General features: G+C 40.0%; 1 protein-coding gene across 1 annotated transcript; it reads right to left on the bottom strand.

Annotated features, from left to right (window-relative positions):
• Positions 1 to 1,357: 1,357 nt before the first annotated feature.
• LOC146003373 (pyrokinin-1 receptor-like) lies at positions 1,358 to 6,654 on the bottom strand. Its single transcript, XM_083141654.1, has 3 exons — positions 5,907 to 6,654; positions 3,508 to 3,722; positions 1,358 to 1,483 (listed from the first exon to the last, which is right to left on the bottom strand). The coding sequence occupies exons 1-3, from the start codon at positions 6,652 to 6,654 to the stop codon at positions 1,358 to 1,360; spliced, it is 1,089 nt and encodes a 362-aa protein (XP_082997780.1).
• Positions 6,655 to 20,665: the final 14,011 nt, after the last annotated feature.

Raw genomic sequence — 20,665 nt, 5'->3', positions numbered from 1 at the left:
TCTGGACCGGAATCGAATTTATTTAACATTCCTGTACCTTTAACAACCCTGGTTCTGCTAACATTTGAATTTTCTCGGTTTTATTTTTACTTCGATTATTGTACGTCACTATTCTACCTTTTTGGGTTAATCTGGACGATGTCCTGATGTAATAGATGATGGGACAAATTCAACAATGAAACATGTAAACTATGGCTTGCTATTGGACCGCCTGCTTTCTCAATCCCGCTGTTCTTCTCCGAAAAATCTGGAATTAGAACACTGGAGAGAGTATGGAGACGAGACTCATCTCGTAAAGAAAGTTTTCGGTGTGGGAGATCTAAGGTCAGAATTCTCCGGCCTCGTCTCCGCATATAGCGGCTCTGGGTCTCACCCAGCCTCAAATCAATGGGCACCCGGGCGCAATCGTGACGGGCGGGGGGGGGGGGTAAAGGCGGCTGGAGCGTGGTGGGAATGTGTGGGAAATGTGCGTTCATGGCACGGTGTTATGTTCACTGGGAAATTTACCTTTACCAATTTGGTAATGATATGCAGTTTCGATAGTTAGTATTAGCGGGTACACTTTATTGAGTGAGACTCAAGTAATAATGTGATTCATTTTTGTACTAACAGAAAATAATGAAATTTTTACATACTGTTAACTCACTTCAAATACATAGAATTCCAGGTCCATATATGCACATGCACACACACCTTATTGATCACTATGGTGTATGTACGTCCTCCGCGATAGCGTGGTAGTAACTTTGTCGCCTTGTAATCAAGGGGTCCCAGGTTCGATATCCACTCATTGAAAAGTGATTCAGAGCCAACTTGAAACTATAGGTCCAGTCCCGCTACCTGAGCATATAGTTGACTTAAAAGAGAAACAATATTTTGGTGCTCGTCGGAAGTATATTTTTCAACCATATAATAACATTATAAGTCTTTGTCCATCATCTGAAGGTACATTAATATTTTTCACTAGGTGAAAATTGATAATCCCAAGAGTCAATAAATCCACATGTGGCATCATCATTCTTTAACCAATGTTCAAGTACCACTAGCGATGAGCTCGCCTGTTTTGCACTTTCCTTGGATGAACATCATTAAAATGATCGATATAAGCCCAAGAAATAGCGTGCTCATAAAGGCTTTTCCTTGCCAAAGGAAAGAGAAAAGTATATCATGCTCTTACAGTTTACGCGCCAACCGCATATTCACAGGTCTTAGAGTTTACGCACTAGAGATTCCCATTTGCCGATAAATAATGTGTTAAAATTTACATTATTCACACTTTCCAAAGATCACTTTTCCACTAGGGTCCTCACTATGAAAATGGACGATGTTCAAGTTCAGAATGTCACTGGAAATGCTACTACACTGCTTCCTCCGAGTCCGTTGTCTGGGTTCGTTTGTTCGACCCCTCAGGGTCAGAACATGGTGGGGTGGTGATGCTCTTTTTATTCCAGAATCGTTCCAGATACTTGATTGGCAGTGTTTTCTGAAATTCAAAATAAAATACGATCATCATATGAAAATTGAGAGAAGTAAATTGAGGGAGAATTCGTAGTTATTCAAGGACTTCTGTGAAGAACAGAGGTGGTAGAACAATTGAAGAGGTTTTCTCGGGCAATCAGCCAGGTGATTTCCGGAAAGGCTTCCGAGCTTTCGAGAGCTACCGTCACTCTCATCTTCATTCCCTGAAGATGAGAGTGACGTTAGCTCTCGAAATCTCGGAAAATCTGTCCTGAAATCACCTGGCTGATTGCCCGAGAAAACCTCTTCAATATTCGCCGCCAGGAAAGCTTCAAGAATTATAGGTCGCCTCTGTGGTAGAATAAGTTTGTAATACATACTACCCTCGAGGAAGTTCACGAAGGGGTGAGGCTTTTCTGTAATACATTTATCAAGGAATTTCATGAAGATCTACTTGGTAAAATAGGGAAAATTTCTGTTACATTACTGAAGGAAATTTGTGAAGACTACTAGAGTGGTGACAACAGGACATCCCATTCGATGTTACTGCGGAATAGGCGACATCTTTGGTTTATTGTTACACACTTTGCTGTCAAACTGCACAAAGTATGGTGGTCTTTAACATTCGATTAGGTATTGTGTTACACCGAATAGAATGTTATACTGCTTTTGTTGGCAATTAAGTTCCATATGTTTTAGAGCGTAACGAGCTGTTAAGTGTGTAGTTTTGGACAAGTTTGTGTTGGATTACTCAAGAGAATTTCGTAAGTGCAGCTCTATTTTGAGCCAAGATTTTAATTCATTACTTTACGAAGTTTGTCAAGAGGAAGTTTGTGAATACAGAAGAATTCGTGAGGCAAGTTTCTAACACATTTCTCAAAGACGTTTGTGAAGAGTAGTGAGATGGTGGGCAGATTTCTAATATACACCTCAAGGAAGTCTGTGAACAGTATAAAGATGGTAAGATAAGTTTCTAATACATACCTGAAGGAAGTTTGTGAAGAATGAAGACTTCGTGAGGCAAGTTTCTAATACATTTCTCAAGGACGTTTGTGAAGACTTTAGGGATGGCCAGGCAAGTTTCTAATACATTTCTCAAGAAAGTCTGTGAAAACTATGAGGTGGTAGGATAAGTTCCTGTTACGTTACTGGAGTGAGGTTCTTTAAGATCACAGAGGCGGTAAAAAAGAATATGAAGGATCTCCTTGACAGAGGGATGTGGAATTAACTCCTTACGCAACTCTATTGGGAGAGACTCAGAGAGAGAGAAACAGAAGGGGTAAAAAAAATACATAACGTAATGTAATATTAGAGAAAATAAAAAAAAATGATTAAGTGACCTGATATCATCCATCATAACTTAGCTAACTTTCCTTAAGAAAAATATGGAAAAGGTATGCGGAAGGTTGAAGTGCAGAACTTACATTAATATACGAGGGGAAGTCAAAATTATCCGCACTTCCACCATAACTTTCTTTAAGTTGGCCACACTGCCTTCAGCGCTGGCGTGCTGAAAGGTCATACTATTGTGGTAAAAAACAAAGTTTTTTTATCTACTTTTAGGGAGAGTATTGACCGAATGAGCCATATACATCATACCGTCGCTATCTAGAAGTTTTTTCAAATTCTGCCAACTCAAACTCACAAATCTACATTAAACTTAAACGTGTGAAACAAAAATTGTTTCCTATTTCAAACTACCTTATCTTCCATCGTCTGGGATTTCTGGAGCTTCATAGACATTTATGGGTGCCAAATGCCAAAAGCAAAGCGTTCGGATATAAAACTTCGATTGCTTTTTGTATCTATCCCGTAAACACAACGCACACACACACGCACGCACATATACAATGAACACTTTTTAATTCGAATTTTAATTACCAAGTTCGTATTCAAAAGTGTACACTAATTACATACATACATATATACACACACAAACACGCACACACACACATAATGTGTGCATGTTTGTGTGTATGTGTAATACAGAGGAAATACTGAATTACATTATCATTATACAAGCACGGACTTTATTATTCGTGTACCAACCTTAAATGATTCTCTGAAGTCCTTGGATATAGCATTGTAGAGTATTGGATTTATAGCTCCTGAACACAGGTAGAAGATCCTTGAGATGTATTTCATAAGATAGAAGATTTGAGCAACTGCGTTGGACGGTGTCCCCAAGCGAATCATGTACACCCTCATGACGCGATAAGTCTGAAACGGCGCCAAACAAGTGAAGAATGCTACGACAATGCACACTGGGAAAAGAAAGAGAAAGTTTGTTAAAATTAAGAATCAGAAGTGTAAATCTGTTAGTTAAATAATGTGGATTATACACACTGGGATATGCAATACTTAATTCTAAAATAGTTTCATCAAAATGTCATGTTACCCTCATATTGACGATTATTTGATTTTTTCTATTAAATATTCCGCCCCTGTTCTCTGTCCTCGCTGGTAGAAACCAAGATGTAACAATTAGGAGCGCGAGACTAACTATGATAGTTTTTAATTGGTGGCTTTCGTAACATTCATTACGTTACATTTCATTTTCATATGAGTCTCACTTTTCGGACACCATATTGAACACCGTCGTATACTGACGTCACTTGTTAGGCAAGCCATTTTAGGTTTAGAGTCCTTGTACAAATATGAGCTTTTTGGTCATGCAGTGTATTTATGCTAAGAGAACTAAACTTAACAGAACTAACCAAACAAAGATGGCTGACGTCAGTAGACGACGGTGTTCAATACGGTGTGCGATAAGTGAGACCCTTTCATAAAAATTGAAACAAAACAGCACGCTCTCCTTTGAAGTTCAAGGCGTTCTCATTGATGGCGTAGTGGCAACGTCAATGCCTTATAATCAAGGGTTTCGATACTCGATAGAGGCACATAGTGGATCAGATCCCACTCTGACGTCACTGAGTACGGTTGAGTCCAAACAAAGTTGTCACGTGGTTTTGACTTATTCTATAGCATTGGATTTTCCTCTGTAAGGTTTGCGCAATATATCGACGTATTCTTCGAAATCTCATCTTGACATAGATGTACGATAAACATCACAATCTTCTTGTCACAATCCTTATCATTGTTTGTTATATTTTATGTTGCATTTCTGACAATTTTGGCTAACTGCAACAATCCTTATCATGAAAAATCCAATGCTATGGGGGATGTTCCTGAGTAAACAAAAAAAATCGATCTGACAATTGGATTGTCGAAGGGGGGGATGGAACTTCTTGTTTGGCCAAGTTCCTATGTAAACAAGTGGAATACAGATTGTCTTCGAGTTTATGTTGTTATAAAAGAATGGATGCAAATTGGATCACAAATTTTTAAGTGATATAGAGAAACAAAAGTACCTCGAAAAAATTGGGAAGTTCCCGGATCTTTTGGATGCAGATATAAGGGACAATACTCATATTTTCCAAGGCAATGTTGATCAACCAGCAGTTTCGTGCAGGTTGAAATGAAGCTTACATTAATTATAAACATTGAAATACTTCGATTAAAGCAGTAAAATAAATAGTAATTATTTTTACGGTTATAATTATTTTTATAAGCTAATAATATAACTTAATTAAATAAATTTTATACGAAATTTGTTAATTATCGTTTTTTTTATTATCATGCTATTCGACCCGCTAGCCGAGTGCATATCCAGCACAACTATTTTCCATTAATTATTCTACATTTCATAGTTACTATTCTGAAATGCGCAGTTATTGTATTTTGTTATTAACTTTTGCAAGTCTTACAATATAAACTAACTTAAAAAGTCCTTTCTTGAACAATGTGTGACCTCATCTAAAATTATAATTTTCCGAATTCTGAAAACTGTGAAACCATTTATTCCTTGGATTAAACGGTAGAATATGAAACTATAACCTGGTTCCTGTATTTTTCACTCATTCTTTCAATCTAATGCATATTTAACATTGTTGTTGTTGAGTTGGTGTCTTAAGTCCACTTTATGCACAGTAAGGCTAATCGGGATTGGACCTACAGTTTAAAGTGGGATCCGAACCACTTGTGCCTCCACCGGGTATCGAACCCGGGACCCCTTGATTACAAGGCGGCGACGCTACCACTGCGCCATCGGGGAGGCCTCATATTTAACATTGATTACTCTGTTCGAATACTAACCAAGTGAACTTTATTTATGCTATTAATAATATAAACAACAAACTTTCTGAATTTCTTGCAACTTGAAACGAACACTGAAAATTTCCAAGGGGAATTGGGGCGGTCGACTGGCCCGTTCGACACCCCCTTCCGACGCCCATGGAGAGAGCGCTTATCAACAACCAAGTGACCTTGATACTCAGACGGAGTAGGAGCACAGAGTTATGATACTGATCGGCTGATTTTTAGTTAATTTGATATGGCAAGTTTGCTTCAAGCTTGCAGTAGGTTTTCTGTACTATCTGGATACTTACGCAACACCTTGAAGATGCTCTTCGATTTCCGTTGACGTTCCTTGTCGTTCTTAGAGGCCCAACTTGGCAGCCTCAAGCGACGAGATATCAGGACGCAAAGAGTAGTGATGATGAGGAAGGGCACCAGGAAGAATAGGATGATGGTTGCCTCGAACGAACCGATGATACCTTTCTCCTCATAGTCGCAGGAAGCATAGACTAGGATCGGGTGCGCCACCACATAGGCCCATATGGAGACGAAGACTCCAAACGGAATCCCAAACAACCATGCTATGACTATGAAGACGAAGGTCCTTGTGGACTTTTTAGAAGTGTGCCACTTCAGAGGATGACACACTGCGAAGTAGCGCTCTATCGTGAAAAATATGATGGTCACCACTGATGCGTTTGATGACGACTCTTGCACGATGATTGCAGTCTTGATGAAACCCCTGGCTACTGACGAGCTCGCTTCTATAGCCCATAGGAAGACTACGAGTAGAGGAAGAACAGTGAATAGGAACAGGAGATCAGCAATGGCCAAGTTAAACCTGTAGTAGTTCATCGAGTTGTGCATGTGCTTGTTCTTCCGGATGACCATGCAAGTGACTACGTTTCCAGTCACCCCTATGAGGAATATCAACATGTACAGGACAGTTATGGGGATCAGCAGTCCGTCTGGATCACGTGACTCGAATCTGTGGTCTGTGGTGCAGTTTATATTTCGGACATCGCCGTAGAAAACCAGTTCATATTCGTTCTCGAACATGGTGAAAAATGTCTATGGATGGACAATCACGCTCTCTCAGAAGTGGTCATGTGATCTGCAAAGAAAGAGCATAATGTAAGTGGACAGGGTTTTTTCCAAGGTGTGAATACCTATTGTGATACCCTTGACCCTCTGTACCCCCTCAAGAAATTGAAATATTTTGCATGATTTATGAAGATTTTGTTGTTTATGAACATTTTCGGTTGTTCTTAGCTCGTGGAATTGTTATTCTGAAGTAAAGTACGTCTGTTACCTTACCATGAAGCAGAATAACCCGAGGACTTCGCGCAAGTGAATATAGCATCCAACACGACATTCCACAACAGTAGCTATAATTTTACGTCGTTAGGTTAGCATTGTTACGTTTGGAACTTATAGTTATTTTCTACGTGTTCTTTCGCTATTTGAGTGTGCATACAAACTGATTTTACTAATAAAAAGCGATGAACGTACTTCAAAATGGTAGGTTTTTACTTACGCTGACCATACTTCGGGATCAAACATTTCCGTTATTGTGTTTTCCGCTCTGGAACCAATTTTATATTACGTAAGACATCGAATCTGTGGATTTAAAAAAATCAGCATAATCCTCGGGGGGGTACAGTGGGCTCACGGCCCCATATTGTGACTGTTCAAAATTGACATTCTCTATATTATTTAGAGAGGAAATCGTTAAGTATCTCGAACATGGATAAATATTTTTTTTGCAAAATGTTGTTGATAAAAATTCAATATTACACAAGTGAGTTGATGCAAGTTGTGATGTGTTAATAATTTGATTTGTGCCTCAAAAGGAAATTACTGATTAACCGACAACCTGTCTGAAATCATTCTCAACCGTGAAAAGAGTGGATCTTGGAATATATTTTAAAAATTATTTCTTTTTACCCCAGGGATGTTTGCCACCCCCCATGAACACACAGAAAATGGAATGAAATAATTTCTTAACTATGGAAGAAACAGTACTTAAAAATCATTCGGGAACAGTTATCAGTTATTTATCCTTTGAAACAGTTGTATCTACTTCTTGTCTTAAGTTCTATTATTATATAGTCTATTGTCGTCGGGTGTAGAGGTTTTAGGAAAAGCTCCCAGTCTAGCGCCTTTGCTCTGTCCATTGTTAAATAAACTATGAAAACCTGAAGCAGTCGATAGTAGAGTTAATTTCGTCAGCGTTTTTCGTTGGAGGTAGATCACATTTCTCGCCGCACACCGTCATTTATTTGAACGTACAATAGATACTTGTCAAGTTTTGTCAGTAGGGGCTACTTATAATGTAAATACATTAAGTATTTCTAAATTACATGTAAATGTTATCAGAAGATTTAATGTCCTGTACTTACACAACTGCAAGGCAATCTTATAGTTCACCAACAGATAACATACCGTCAAACGGGGTAACCGTCTTTGAGGGTAACTTCTTCATGAGACCGATAGATGTCGGTAGGAGTCACATGCTGTTGGCACAAAGGGAGTGTGAAGCCACACACGTGCAGTTGTGGAGCGGACATCAAGGGAGGAAGTTTGTTATGTGCAAGTGCATTGTGCTTTGTAAGATTTCAGTGTTTTAAAACCAATAAAAAAATAAAATAAGAATAAAAGACACAGAAACATCACTACTTTGACAAGAGGATATATTTTGTAATGCATACCATTTTGCATGACGATCTTATCTCTTCATGGGGGTAATTTTGACCTGCTAGGAACGTAAGCACAGATGACTAAGTTACCCCCATTTTCTGGGGTAACTTCGTCACGAAAATGCTGTCGTATTTGCCCCCCATAATATTTTAGAATTTATTTCGTATTCCTTCAGTACAAAGTGTTCCGGATTTTGCAGGGCACATTAAGATATGCCAAAATCTGTGCGAAGTTTGACGGTATGCAAATTTTCATACCAAAAAGGACTGTTCCCCGCAATGAAATCACAAATACGTCACCGAGTGGGCATCTCCCCCCCCCCCGAAAAGCAAAAAGCTTAATATGCGCACACTGAGTATAAGCTTCGGAAATTGTTTGAAGATATGGTTGCAAAAAACAGCCTCGCTGAAAATAATGCTAATTTAAGAATTTGTGCAAGATGTTCTTGCGACGTTTCAAAAGAGGCACCGTGGATTTTTTTCCAGTAGACAAACAGCCCTAAAACTCGTCATTATTCCTCAACGGAAGTACTGCGGTCTTCAATCCCAAAGTTTTTCATTTTTAGTGTTCTTATCAGTATTATTAAAGTTATTAACAGTGTTCAAACTGAGAATCACAAATGCGATGTCACAAAGAAAAGAAAATACAATCACATGCTGCACTGTGTCTATTCCGTTCAAATGAAATCATGAAAATGCATTTTTCACTGTTTTAAAATGTCTTCTCTGTTGTAATATGTCCCATTTGTTCCAAAAATGGATATAACAGGGTGGCGCAAAAGTCAGTTTACCCAAAAAGCACATTGATAATAGTATTACAATAGTGTATGTGCTTCTTGTGCTAAGTAATATTGTTTCGGTATACGGTTGGTAGCATTGTCGTGTGACACTGGCAACAGTGCACGTTATTCTTTTGTCGACAGTTGAGTTCATGGCTTGTTGTAGTGTGGTTGTTTGTTGTTAGATGACACATTTGAAGAGTGGACGCCGTGATACCATTGATTGTCTTGCGCGTTCTTGTGATTTGACGCCATGCGATTTTGCTTTGTGGGGAATTGTTAAGGATATGGTATATTAATCATCATCACCGGCAGATTTGGATGCACTGAAAGCCTCAATTATCAATGCGTTTCATGTCATCAACAATGATACAAGATTACTGCATCGTATTTGCAATTCTGTTGTTGATCGTTGCACACAATGTATTGCAAACAATGGAGGACACTTTGAACAAAACCACTGAAACTGTAATTTTGTGTATCTACTTGTATTTTGTATGTGTACTTGAATTTTGTGTATATACTTGGGTAACAGTTCGTTATATCGGAGACATATTTCTTCATTTTTACAGAAGAAACTACTTACGGAAATGAGCTTCTCCAAGCTTTCCAACATTCATGGAGGTATTTTCTTTCATCGTGGAATCTATTTGACTGGCAAATCATATATTTTTCAAAAGAAATATCCCACCGATGCACAATTCCCATGCTTCCCGTACGTGAACTGCATGCTCCGCACGTTCGATGACGTAACCTACTGTCAGTGTTTCAAACTCTTCTTTCTTTTACTATGCTTGCCCTACCCAACCAAACCTAACCTAACCTTTATGGAAATGGTTCGTGAGGCTATCCGTGAATGGTCCTTGGAGCTATCCGTGAATGGTTCGTGGGGCTATCTGTGAATGGTTCGTGGGGCTATCCGTCAATGGCTCTTGGGGCTATCCGTCAGCTACCCGGGCTATCGTCAGCTACCCGTTCATAATGTATAATTTCCACCGGTGACGAACACGATAGTAGGTATTTTTCGGTGAAGAAGATTGAAACACTGCATACCCACAACATGAGTCAAGATATGCCCGCCATATTGTGTATTCCGGAAGCGAAGAAAGGAATAAAAAAAAAACACTCTATATGTGGAAAATTGTGTTTGTTTTCGTGTAAAAAGCATAATGGCACCTTGAACTATGTTCCGCAATACACAATTGGTAAGTACGAACCATGCGAAACACAAAATATCCGATTTAAATGTATCTCCGATATAACGAACTGTTACCTAAACTTGAATTTGTGTATGGCTAAACTGACTTTTCCGCCACCTGGTATATTCATTAGTATTCTGCCATGAATGGTATGTTTTGCGAAAGTTATTTCATTCAAATTTAATTGGTGCTAAACATGATCTCTCCTTAACGTTTTCCGAAACGTGGCGTTCACTTTCCGGAATCTTTTGAGACTGCAGTGTGTGATAAACCTTGCAGTTTTTCTTCATGTGCTCTTGTACAGTGGCGGCTGCGATGATTGGGTGACAAGACCAGTTGGTGGGCATGGAAAGGTTACTCTCTCTTGGCAGACAATTCTTAGCATTCAGAGACCATAGTGCGGGGACAAAAAAGTGGAAGCAATTTTGGAGCAACTGCAATCCACACGTCGTATCCCTTATCACCGCCACGACTCTTGTACAGGGTGGTCACAAAGTGAGTACCCCCCTTTCTTTTCGACAGTACGATGCTAATAGTTGGATTACTTGATATGAACACACTGTGTCATTGATTAACCACCTCTGGAACTTCTTGGAGGCCCTTCAGAACGTAATGAGGAGAACATGACCGCCCGGGAGAAGGTTTTATTCACACTTGCATCGCGAAGTGTGCCAAAATAGGGCGCAGAGTTCGGCTTCCATACAGATGTTCCGGACACTTAAACCATCAGGTATGTGTTCATATCAAGCATTCAACCACAACCATCGTAGTGTGGAAAATACAGTAGGGGTACGCCCACTTTGTGACCTCCCTGTCGAATATATATTCTGAGTGAAGTTGTGTAAACAGTGTGCGTGTTAGCATTAAAGTTGGTATACAGTTCGACAATTTTACTACCCTATACTCTGTCCAGGTTATCTCTGGGGCAAGGGGGGTCGAGTGGACAGAGCAAACCAGTACATGCTGCTGCGGAGGCTGGCAACTGCAGTCGCTTTCCCCTCCTCCACGCAATCCCGTTCCCTCTCACGTGCTCATTGGCGGAGACGTCTCGCTTCAGTACTTGCGCAGAGACTTGTTTTCGTCCGCCTGCTCCAGAGACAGAGCGAACAGACTATAACTCCCAAAATTACCGGAAGAATTGTTTTAATGGAATATTGTGGACAATAAAGAAGGAACTTCTTACCTTTTCGATAAGCCAGACCGAAGTAGCAAGATCTGCTGCAAAGGCTTCGAACAGCTCGAGTCTTTTAGGTGATGTAGCTCGATGAAGCCAGTTTTGGTTTTCACAGTCTCATGGAGCTGATAGATCACTGGCGACTGCGTCTGAATGGCGTTCGGTGTCATCAACACGAAGCAATGCGTCGTGACGACACGTCCTGAAGAAATGAAAAGGAACTTCCGTATCGGATGAGGAAAGTCCTCGGAGCGTTATCTAATCGATTGAATGTGGTTATGCACCTTCTTCTCTCTTGTATTTACTTCCAGCACAGCACGTTTTGCAAGTGTTTACGGGGAGGAATAGCTTCGTTTCCTTACAGATGTGCAGGAGGAAATGATACAGAAATTTACACCCCAGGCAGTGTGCGAATTAGCGGAGGATGGGGGGAGGGGTTGCTAGGGATTTCCCCTTCACAAAATATTTTATCACAGGCCAAAGGAAATATTTTTTTATTCCTGCCAGGGATGTTTCTATTAGTGTTGGGCGATATATTATCTAGACGATATATCGCTTTACTTAAAAACTATCGCCCAGGCGATATTAACTAGACGATATATTTTCACGATATGTTGACGATATGTATTGTAGGCTACATATCGTCTCCGCGATATAAATCGCCCAAATATCGTGACGATATATCTCCGACACAGTATATATCGCCCAAATATCTTGACGATATATCGCCGACGAAATCGGCGATATACCGTCACGATATTTGGACATCTGTGACGATATTTTCTTGACGATATATCGGGATATCAAATTTCCGATATCGTCCATCCCTAGTTTTTATCCCTCTTAAAGATTTGATTGATTCACTTGGTGGTTTAAGTTCACTTAATGCACAGTAAGGCTAATCGGAACTGGACCTACAGTTTAAAGTGGGATCCGAACCACTATGTGCCTCCACTGGGAATCGAGCCTGGTACCCGTTGATTACTAAGCGACGACGCTACCATTGCGCCAACGGGAGCCCCCTCCCCCATTAGAGATAATTGAAAGTATATAATATACCACATCTTAACTATGTAACAAATACATGAACGTAACTGAAAATTCATTATGTATGATTGATATGGTTTATTTTACTTCGCTTTTTGTGCCACTTTTGGTTAATTTGCAAAGATGGGGATGAGCGATGATATGATGAAATTGATAAAGGAACACTCACAAAAATCCATGCCCAGGCCGGGATTCGAACCCGGGATCCCTGGCGTCGACGCGCGATGTGCTAACCACTCCGCAACGGAGACCGGCGTTGTGTATGATAGAAGCAACTGATCACTCTCACGAGCTGAGTAGTAAGCATTGCAGTTCTGTACCTGGCATAGTGCTCATACTTGACACAGTTTTCACAAGGAACTGTAGGATAGGTGGGCATTAAGTTTGAACTTGGCAATGGAAATGTGGTCACGTTCGTGTGATGATAATTCGATAGTTCTTTTGTGTATGAATTTGGGTTATCACAGAATTTAATTACCGTATTTCAGGACACAATCGTGGGCGCCGCATAAACGTTCCCACGCCTTTTTATCTGTCCAAAAATTGGCTTATAATCTTCCATCGCATTGACGCGCAAACTCTTCGGACACAGAAGGGGTGATATGTACAAATAAAAAACAACCGATATTAGTGTGGAATCCATAGTTTTCGGGGTCGCTAAGATGAAAAGTGACACTCCCAATGCCGTTCAACTCCAAGACACCTCTGACACCCCTAGAGATGAGGCTGGGAAGGGGTGACATATAAAACAACCGATATTAGTGTGGAATCCATAGTTTTCGGGGTCGCTAAGATGAAAAGTGACACTCCCAATGCCGTTCAACTCCAATATACCCATGGCACCCCTAAGGGTGAGGGTGGGAAGGGGTGACATATAAAACAACCTATATTAGTGTGGAATCCATAGTTTTCGGGGTCGCTAAGATGAAAAGTGACACTCCCAATGCCGTTCAACTCCAAGACATCTCTGACACCCCTAAGGGTGAGGGTGGGAAGGGGTGACATATAAAACAACAGATATTATGTGGAATCCATAGTTTTCGGGGTCGATAAGATGAATAGTGACACTGCGAATGCCGTTCAGCTCCAAGACACTCGTGGCACCCCTAGGGGTGAGGTTGGGAAGGGGTGACATGTAAAACAACAGATATTAGTGTGGAATACATAGTTTTCGGGGTCGCTATGATGAATACTGACACTCCCAATGCCGTTCAACTCCAAGTTCATTTTACACTATACAGGGTGTCCCATAATGATTACCCTGATTTCATAATGTTCTTACTCTATAGTGATTGCACTGATTTTGATTTTTCTCTTGCAGATGCGTTGGACCAATCGTCGAGTTTTTCTGGCTGTGCGAAATTAATATTCAGGTTCGTTACTAGGGGCGCTGCTGCTGTTTAATCTGAAAACATGGCTTCTACACAAGAAATGGCCCAGTGTGTCGTGTGGCTGACAGAAGAAATCACCAAAAACGGTGCAACGCTATGGAAAACAACCACCAGATGTGAAGTTGATAAAATCTTGGATGCAAAAGTTTTTAGAAACAGGTACATTTAGAAATAGGCACAGTCGAAAAGGGGAAAAGTGCTGGATGACCATCGACATCTGCGGAGACTGTTGAAAACATTCGCGCAACCTTCCTTGCATCACCAATAGCGATTTTGAAACTTCCGTTGCACCTTTTTTTGGTGATTTCGTCTCACGACACACTGAGCCTTTATGTGTGTGGAAGCAACGTTTTCAGATTAAAGAGCAGCAGCGCTCCTAGTGACGAACTTGAATATTAATTTCACACAGCCAGAAAAACTGGACGATTGGTCCATCGCATCTGCAAGAAAAAAATCAAAATCAGTGCAATCACTAAAGAGTAAGAACATTATGAAATCAGGGTAATCATTTTGGACACCCTATATAGTGTAAAATGAACTTGGAGTTGAACGGCATTGGGAATTGCAGTATTCATCATAGCGACCCCGAAAACTATGTATTCCACACTAATATTCGGTTGTTTTACATGTCACCCCTTCCCACCCTCACCCCTAGGGGTGCCACGGGTGTCTTGGAGCTGAACGGCATTCGCAGTGTCACTATTCATCTTATCGACCCCGAAAACTATGGATTCCACACTAATATCTGTTGTTTTATATGTCACCCCTTCCCACCCTCACCCCTAGGGGTGTCAGAGGTGTCTTGGAGTTGAACGGCATTGGGAGTGTCACTTTTCATCTTAGCGACCCCGAAAACTATGGATTCCACACTAATATCGGTTGTTTTTTATTTGTACATATCACCCCTTCCCACCCCCACCCTAGGGATGCCAGGGGTGTCGTACCCCCACAGTATTTCTTTCCAGGTTGCAAGTGATATGTGTACCAAGTTTGGTTGAAGTCGCTCCAGGTGTTCGAGAGTTATGCCGGAACAAACATACACACATACATACATACATACATTTATATAAATGTAACTTTATTTCAAATAATAATAATAATAGTTGCTGTAACTTACAGCCTGTAAGACACAGAAACAATACTTTTTGATTTAAAAAATCTCTAAAATTTTAGCATTCGAATTACATTAACTCTTAACAGGAATCTCAGAAGGGGGGGGGGCAATGCACACAAGATTAAATTTTGTAAGTCCATACTTGGCAACACTTCAGACATTTCTCAACCGTAATATTTCGACCATGATGGACAAATCAATGGCTACTAATGTGTTAAGTTTTTTTTTCACACCGGAAAAATGTTTGCTGAGCTGTCGAGAAGAAATGATATCCTTCGATTTGGACTCTGTTCAATGTTAACGTAGTATATTCACGAGTACTCCGTGCATCCTAATCTTAGACAAAAGTCAGTTTAGTAAAAAATAATTTTTAATTGCCAATAATATTGGCACAATTATTGTCTTAAGAAAAAAAGAGCTTCACATAATGGTTGCACCCCACATTCTTGCAAAAAAAGGCATAAAATCTTCAATGGTTAAGCTGTAAAATCATATCATCACTCATCCCTATATTCGCAAATTAGCCAAAAGTGGCACAAATGCAAAGTAAAATAAAGCAAATCAATTAATCAATCATAAGATTTTTGAACTAGGTTGGAAAAAATCTAAGCTACTTACAACAGCAAAGAACTAGTTTCTTTTACTGACTGGTATCGCACACAAATTTGCATACTCCCCAAAGAAACTTCCAGCCGAAATGAAATCACAAGTCTGAGCTTAATTCACACAGTAACTCCAGGAGATTATGAGAGGTTCTGGCAACACTTCTATTGAATTTTCATTTTTTCTTTTACTTCGACTATTTTACGTCGCTTTTCTACCTTGTGGGTTAATTATGACGATGAAATGGATGCTAGAGCAAATGCAATGAGGTAATGCCTTTCTGTATCGAACCGTTCTTGTCGTGGAAGTCGCGTGTTCGAATCGTGGTGGGAGTACGAAGACGAGACGTACCTCATCTTGTGAACAGAATTGGTTAGACTCCAGAGTGTGATCTCCATGAAGGTAGAACATCACCGTCACCACCAGGAAGGCATAAGAGACACATGGATTTATCCTGAACATTTATGCAACCATACAACAGAGACTCACAATTGGCACTAATGGATTGCCTTTGTACTAAGTGATTCGAAAGAACGGGGAATTTTTAATCGTGTCCTGTCAACCTTGGGAGGTTGGTAGTGCTGAATGACATGAACAACGCTGCTCACATCTTGCCATTTAGTAACCTTGGAGCCGTGGAGTGGTGTGCAGCGTTCCTTTTCGGTCTAAGCATATTACAAGAACGGTGACATTGCATGGCCTCCAAGATCGCCTGACCTCACAGCATGTGAGTTTTTCTTGTGAGGTCATCTTAAGAGCGACGTTTACCGTACTCGACCTGCTACGACAGAAGAACTTAAGGCAGAATACGAGAGGACATTGCCAATATTCCTGTTGCAATATTACGTCGCGTCATGCACAACGTCTCTCGCAGACTGAGGAATGTTTTCGCAGAGACATCTGTCATCTTCAAGAAATAACTTTACGGTATGAAATTCAACAATGAGATACTCTGTACTATTCACTGGCTTCTTTAAATGTTTCAAATGTATGTGTTCTCTTTTATTAATCTCCGTTGTAAAATTTCTCGTTCTTTTGAGCCACCCTGTACTTATTATTAGTACATAAGTATGATTCATCTATAAAATATCCACGTCGTATGTCTGAAGAAGCAGCAGACTAACGTTAATTTGGTTTACATAAATTTTTCAATTTCACATCAATATCTCGAACCAGTCTGTCTCATCTCGATTACAGAGATGTCTCGTTCTCGGCCTCCCTCGACAAGTCTCGAAGGATACGTCTCATTCTGGACTCTGTTTTACAAAACCGTCTGTGAATCATCCAAATTTTTAATATGTTTCCTCTACAAATCTTCTTTTTATTAGAGATAGATTAGGAAAGACGTCACAGGTGTCAGCACACTCACTTCCTTCAAAATAAGGATATCCTTATTGTGTATTCAGTAAACCATATGAATGATTAATACAATGGAAACTAAGAAATATTTTTTTGTAGAAAGAGAGTCCTAAAACTTTGTCATGTAGCTACATTTCCAAATACTTCTTGTTTGCAGCTTGCAGAAATCCCATGTCGGAAGTCTGTAGATTTGCAAACAAAAGACTAATTCTTAGATAAACACGGAAGTTCGTGGTCAGAAGTCCGCTACTCGTATTTAGATGGACCGTGTTCCCCACGTTCGTTTGGTGCCATAGTGGAAGAAAGACAGAAAAGAGAATGAATGACATGGTACTGCATATATCTTAATATTTCAAACAAAGTTTAGCATAGGATACATTTTGGAAATGAATTTTGGAACGGACCCCCAACGGATACTTTCCGTATGCACGTTATCGTCGTGATTAGCCAAAAGTGACATAAATCAATAATTTATTATAATCAATCAATCGGCCGTATTAACGTTAACGAAAAACACAGCGGTTTGGATCCCACTTTAAACCGTATACTCTGCCCAGGTAATCTCTGGACCGAGCGAACGAAAGCAAGTCTCTGCGCAAGTAGTGACTCGGAACGGCTCGTCCAGTGAACGCGTGGGAGGGAACGGGATTGCGTGGAAGAGGTAATGCGTCCGAAGTCACCAGCCTTCGCAGAAGCGCGTACTGCTTCGCTCCGCCTATTCGGTTTCTCCCCTTCTCTATCGGTATGCGCGGCATTGCTCAAGATATTTCCGGGATAGAGTGTTAGTCGATTATTCTATATCTGTGCAGAAAGTGAACTGAAATAAAAACTCAAAAAGGTTTGGCGAGCGGCGGTGGTCATGGGGAAGAGCAGGGCTAAGCCTCCTGGAAATAACAAATTTCTTACATGTAATTTAACTTAAGTATCAACACACTTCATTCATTGGTTAACAACGCTTCATTCATTATTGAATGAATACAATATGGCGACTATGCGGCCGGTACAGACATACGTGTCGTGGATTGGTCACCCCTGCAATAGATTGTATGTAATACTGTCTTTTAAGGGATTCAGAATAATCATTTGTTAAGATTTTAAGTATGCAACAAATCTGAAATCATTTTTTTCTTGGTAATAGATTCTTATAGCTACTACGGAGGGCATACCAAAACAATATTCTGCATAGAACGTGCCAATTGTCAAACCTCTGCGATGCCCCTTTTCTATTTATTTTTCCTTCGAAGTCGTACCGTCATTGCCACTGTTGATGCTCTCGAAAATGTAAGCAATCATCGACTGATTTGCTTTATTTTACTTCGCCTTTTGTGCCACTTTTGGCTAATTTGTGAAGGTGGGGATGAGTGATGACATGATGAAATTGATGAATGGACACTCACAAACATCCATGCCCAGGACAGGATTCGAACCCGGGACCCCTGGCATCATAACGCGATGTGCTAACCCCTCCGCCACGGAGGCCGGCTAGCAATCATCGACATTGTCTGTTCAGCAACTTCAACTAAAGTAAGCAGTTCAAAGATAATACACTTCACAAAAACCTAGATTACAGCAGTGTAATCAGTGTACATGTTTACCTGAAAACATGGTAATAGACTTCAAAGCCGTACCATGTACTCCTTCCACAATCAGATGACTTCGAGTCACCAAAAGATGGCAGATACAATATTCCCGATTCAGGGCTATCCAACTCAGAAACTATGGGAATTCCAATCAAAACAGTGCCATTTCAGGAACCGGTTAAATAATTCAGTCCAATACAGCGTGCTTCAAAATGGTTTGAACGATAAGAAACCATTCCAGGAGCGATAAAACTTTATCAACAATGAAAGTTCTATGTAAATACTTTCAACCATATCCTCGAGTTTTGTTTGCAATGGTCGTAGTAGTTCCAAATTTCTCCACTAGGTGGCAGGGTGATAAGTTCCAAGATAAGCTGCCTGTGGTGCAGAGACAGCTTTTTGCGTTTTACAGTTTCACGTTTGTCGGTCTCTTGTTAGTGTTCAGCGTGAGTTTCGTACACAATTTCGTAAAGAACCACCATCCAAGAACTCCATACGTAAGTGCTATGATAAATTCAAGACAACGGGTTGCATTTGCAAAGGAAAATCGTCCGGTTGACTGTCCACGTCTGAGGCAGATGTCGAGAGAGTTTGAGCTAGTTTTCAACGCAACACCCAAAAGTCTACAAGGAAAGTGAGTCAAGAGCTATCAATGCTTCGAGCAACTGTTTGGCACGTATCCTTTTAAAGATGTATCCCTATCGAGTGCAGTTGTTACAACATTTAACACCTAATGATCACACGTCCCGCAAAAATTTTTGTGAGTCATTTCTAGAGTTATGCAGTGGTGATGATGATTTTATGAACAAACTTTGTTTCAGTGATGAGGCTACGTTCCATGTAACAGGAAGAGTGAACAAGCAATATGTTCGCATTTTGGGGACTGAGAATCCTCGTTAAATCGTTGAAGTTGTGCGTGATTCACCGAAGACTAATGTGTTTTGCGCCATTTCATCAACCAAAGTGTACGGTCCGTACTTCTTTCACGAAGAAACTGTGACTGGACAAACATTCCTACACATGCTTACTACAAATTACCTTAATTACAGACTGCCAGACCGCTGGATTGGGCGATGTACTCAAAATGATCAACAGTTACTACGTTGGCCACCAAGATTGCCGGATTTAACCCCCTGTGATTCTTTTTCTGTGGGGACATCTAAAGACATTGTGTACAAACGTCCTCTACCTGCAGCTGTCAATGAACTGAAAGAGCGCATTACTGCTGCAGTGCAAACTATTGATGCAAACATGTTGAAACGGGGCTCGGCAGAATTGGATTACCGAATTGATGTATGCAGGGTAACAAAGGGCGCTCACATTGAATATTTGTGAGATACTGTGTTCAAAATTTTATCAAAGAAACTTGGACAGTTTTAGGAAATATATGTAAAATTTAAAGCAATTTGGAAGAAAAATTAAAAAATATAAGGAGTTGAAATCGTTCACATAATTTTGAAGCAGCCCGTATATTCTCAACACCCCTACTAGTTACCTCGAGAGAAGGTTGAATAGGAGTTCTAAATAGTTGATAAGGTACAGCGGGACTATTCCACCCACGGCGCTATTCTGCCCGAAATGAGAAATGTGGCCACAACGCAGAGACGCAACCACAATTTTTTGTCTGGGGGGGGAGTACAAAAATAAACGTACCAATAATAATAATAATAATAATAATTATTATTATTTTAAATAATAATGCTAATAATAATAATTATTATTATTATTTTGAACAATAACACCAGCCTGCTTTTTTAAAAAAAAATCGGATGATTTCAAATCAATAGGTCATTCTGAAAGTATTTTGAATGCTGATCACTTAAATGACATCCATTTTTTCTCATCACATAAGGATTTTTCACAATTTCACAATCAAAATTCTGATATTCGACATTACATAACATGCATTACCTAACGCAACAAACGCATCAAAAGAATTTATGCAAGAGAAATTTAGGTTGTTTCCAAATTAATCAATGATTCCGAAAGTACTTTCAGTGCTAATCACGGAAATGAATCCATTTTTTCGTATCACTTCAGAATTTTTCACAATTTCACAATCAAAATTATCATATTTGCCATTCCATTACGCCTATTACAGAACGCAATAAAATGATTTTAAACG

This window comes from Lepisma saccharinum, chromosome 20 (assembly GCF_977018435.1).
Source record: "Lepisma saccharinum chromosome 20, izLepSacc3.1, whole genome shotgun sequence".
NCBI classification, from domain to species: Eukaryota; Metazoa; Arthropoda; class Insecta; order Zygentoma; family Lepismatidae; genus Lepisma; species Lepisma saccharinum.
This window is presented reverse-complemented; position numbering and strand designations above follow the sequence as displayed.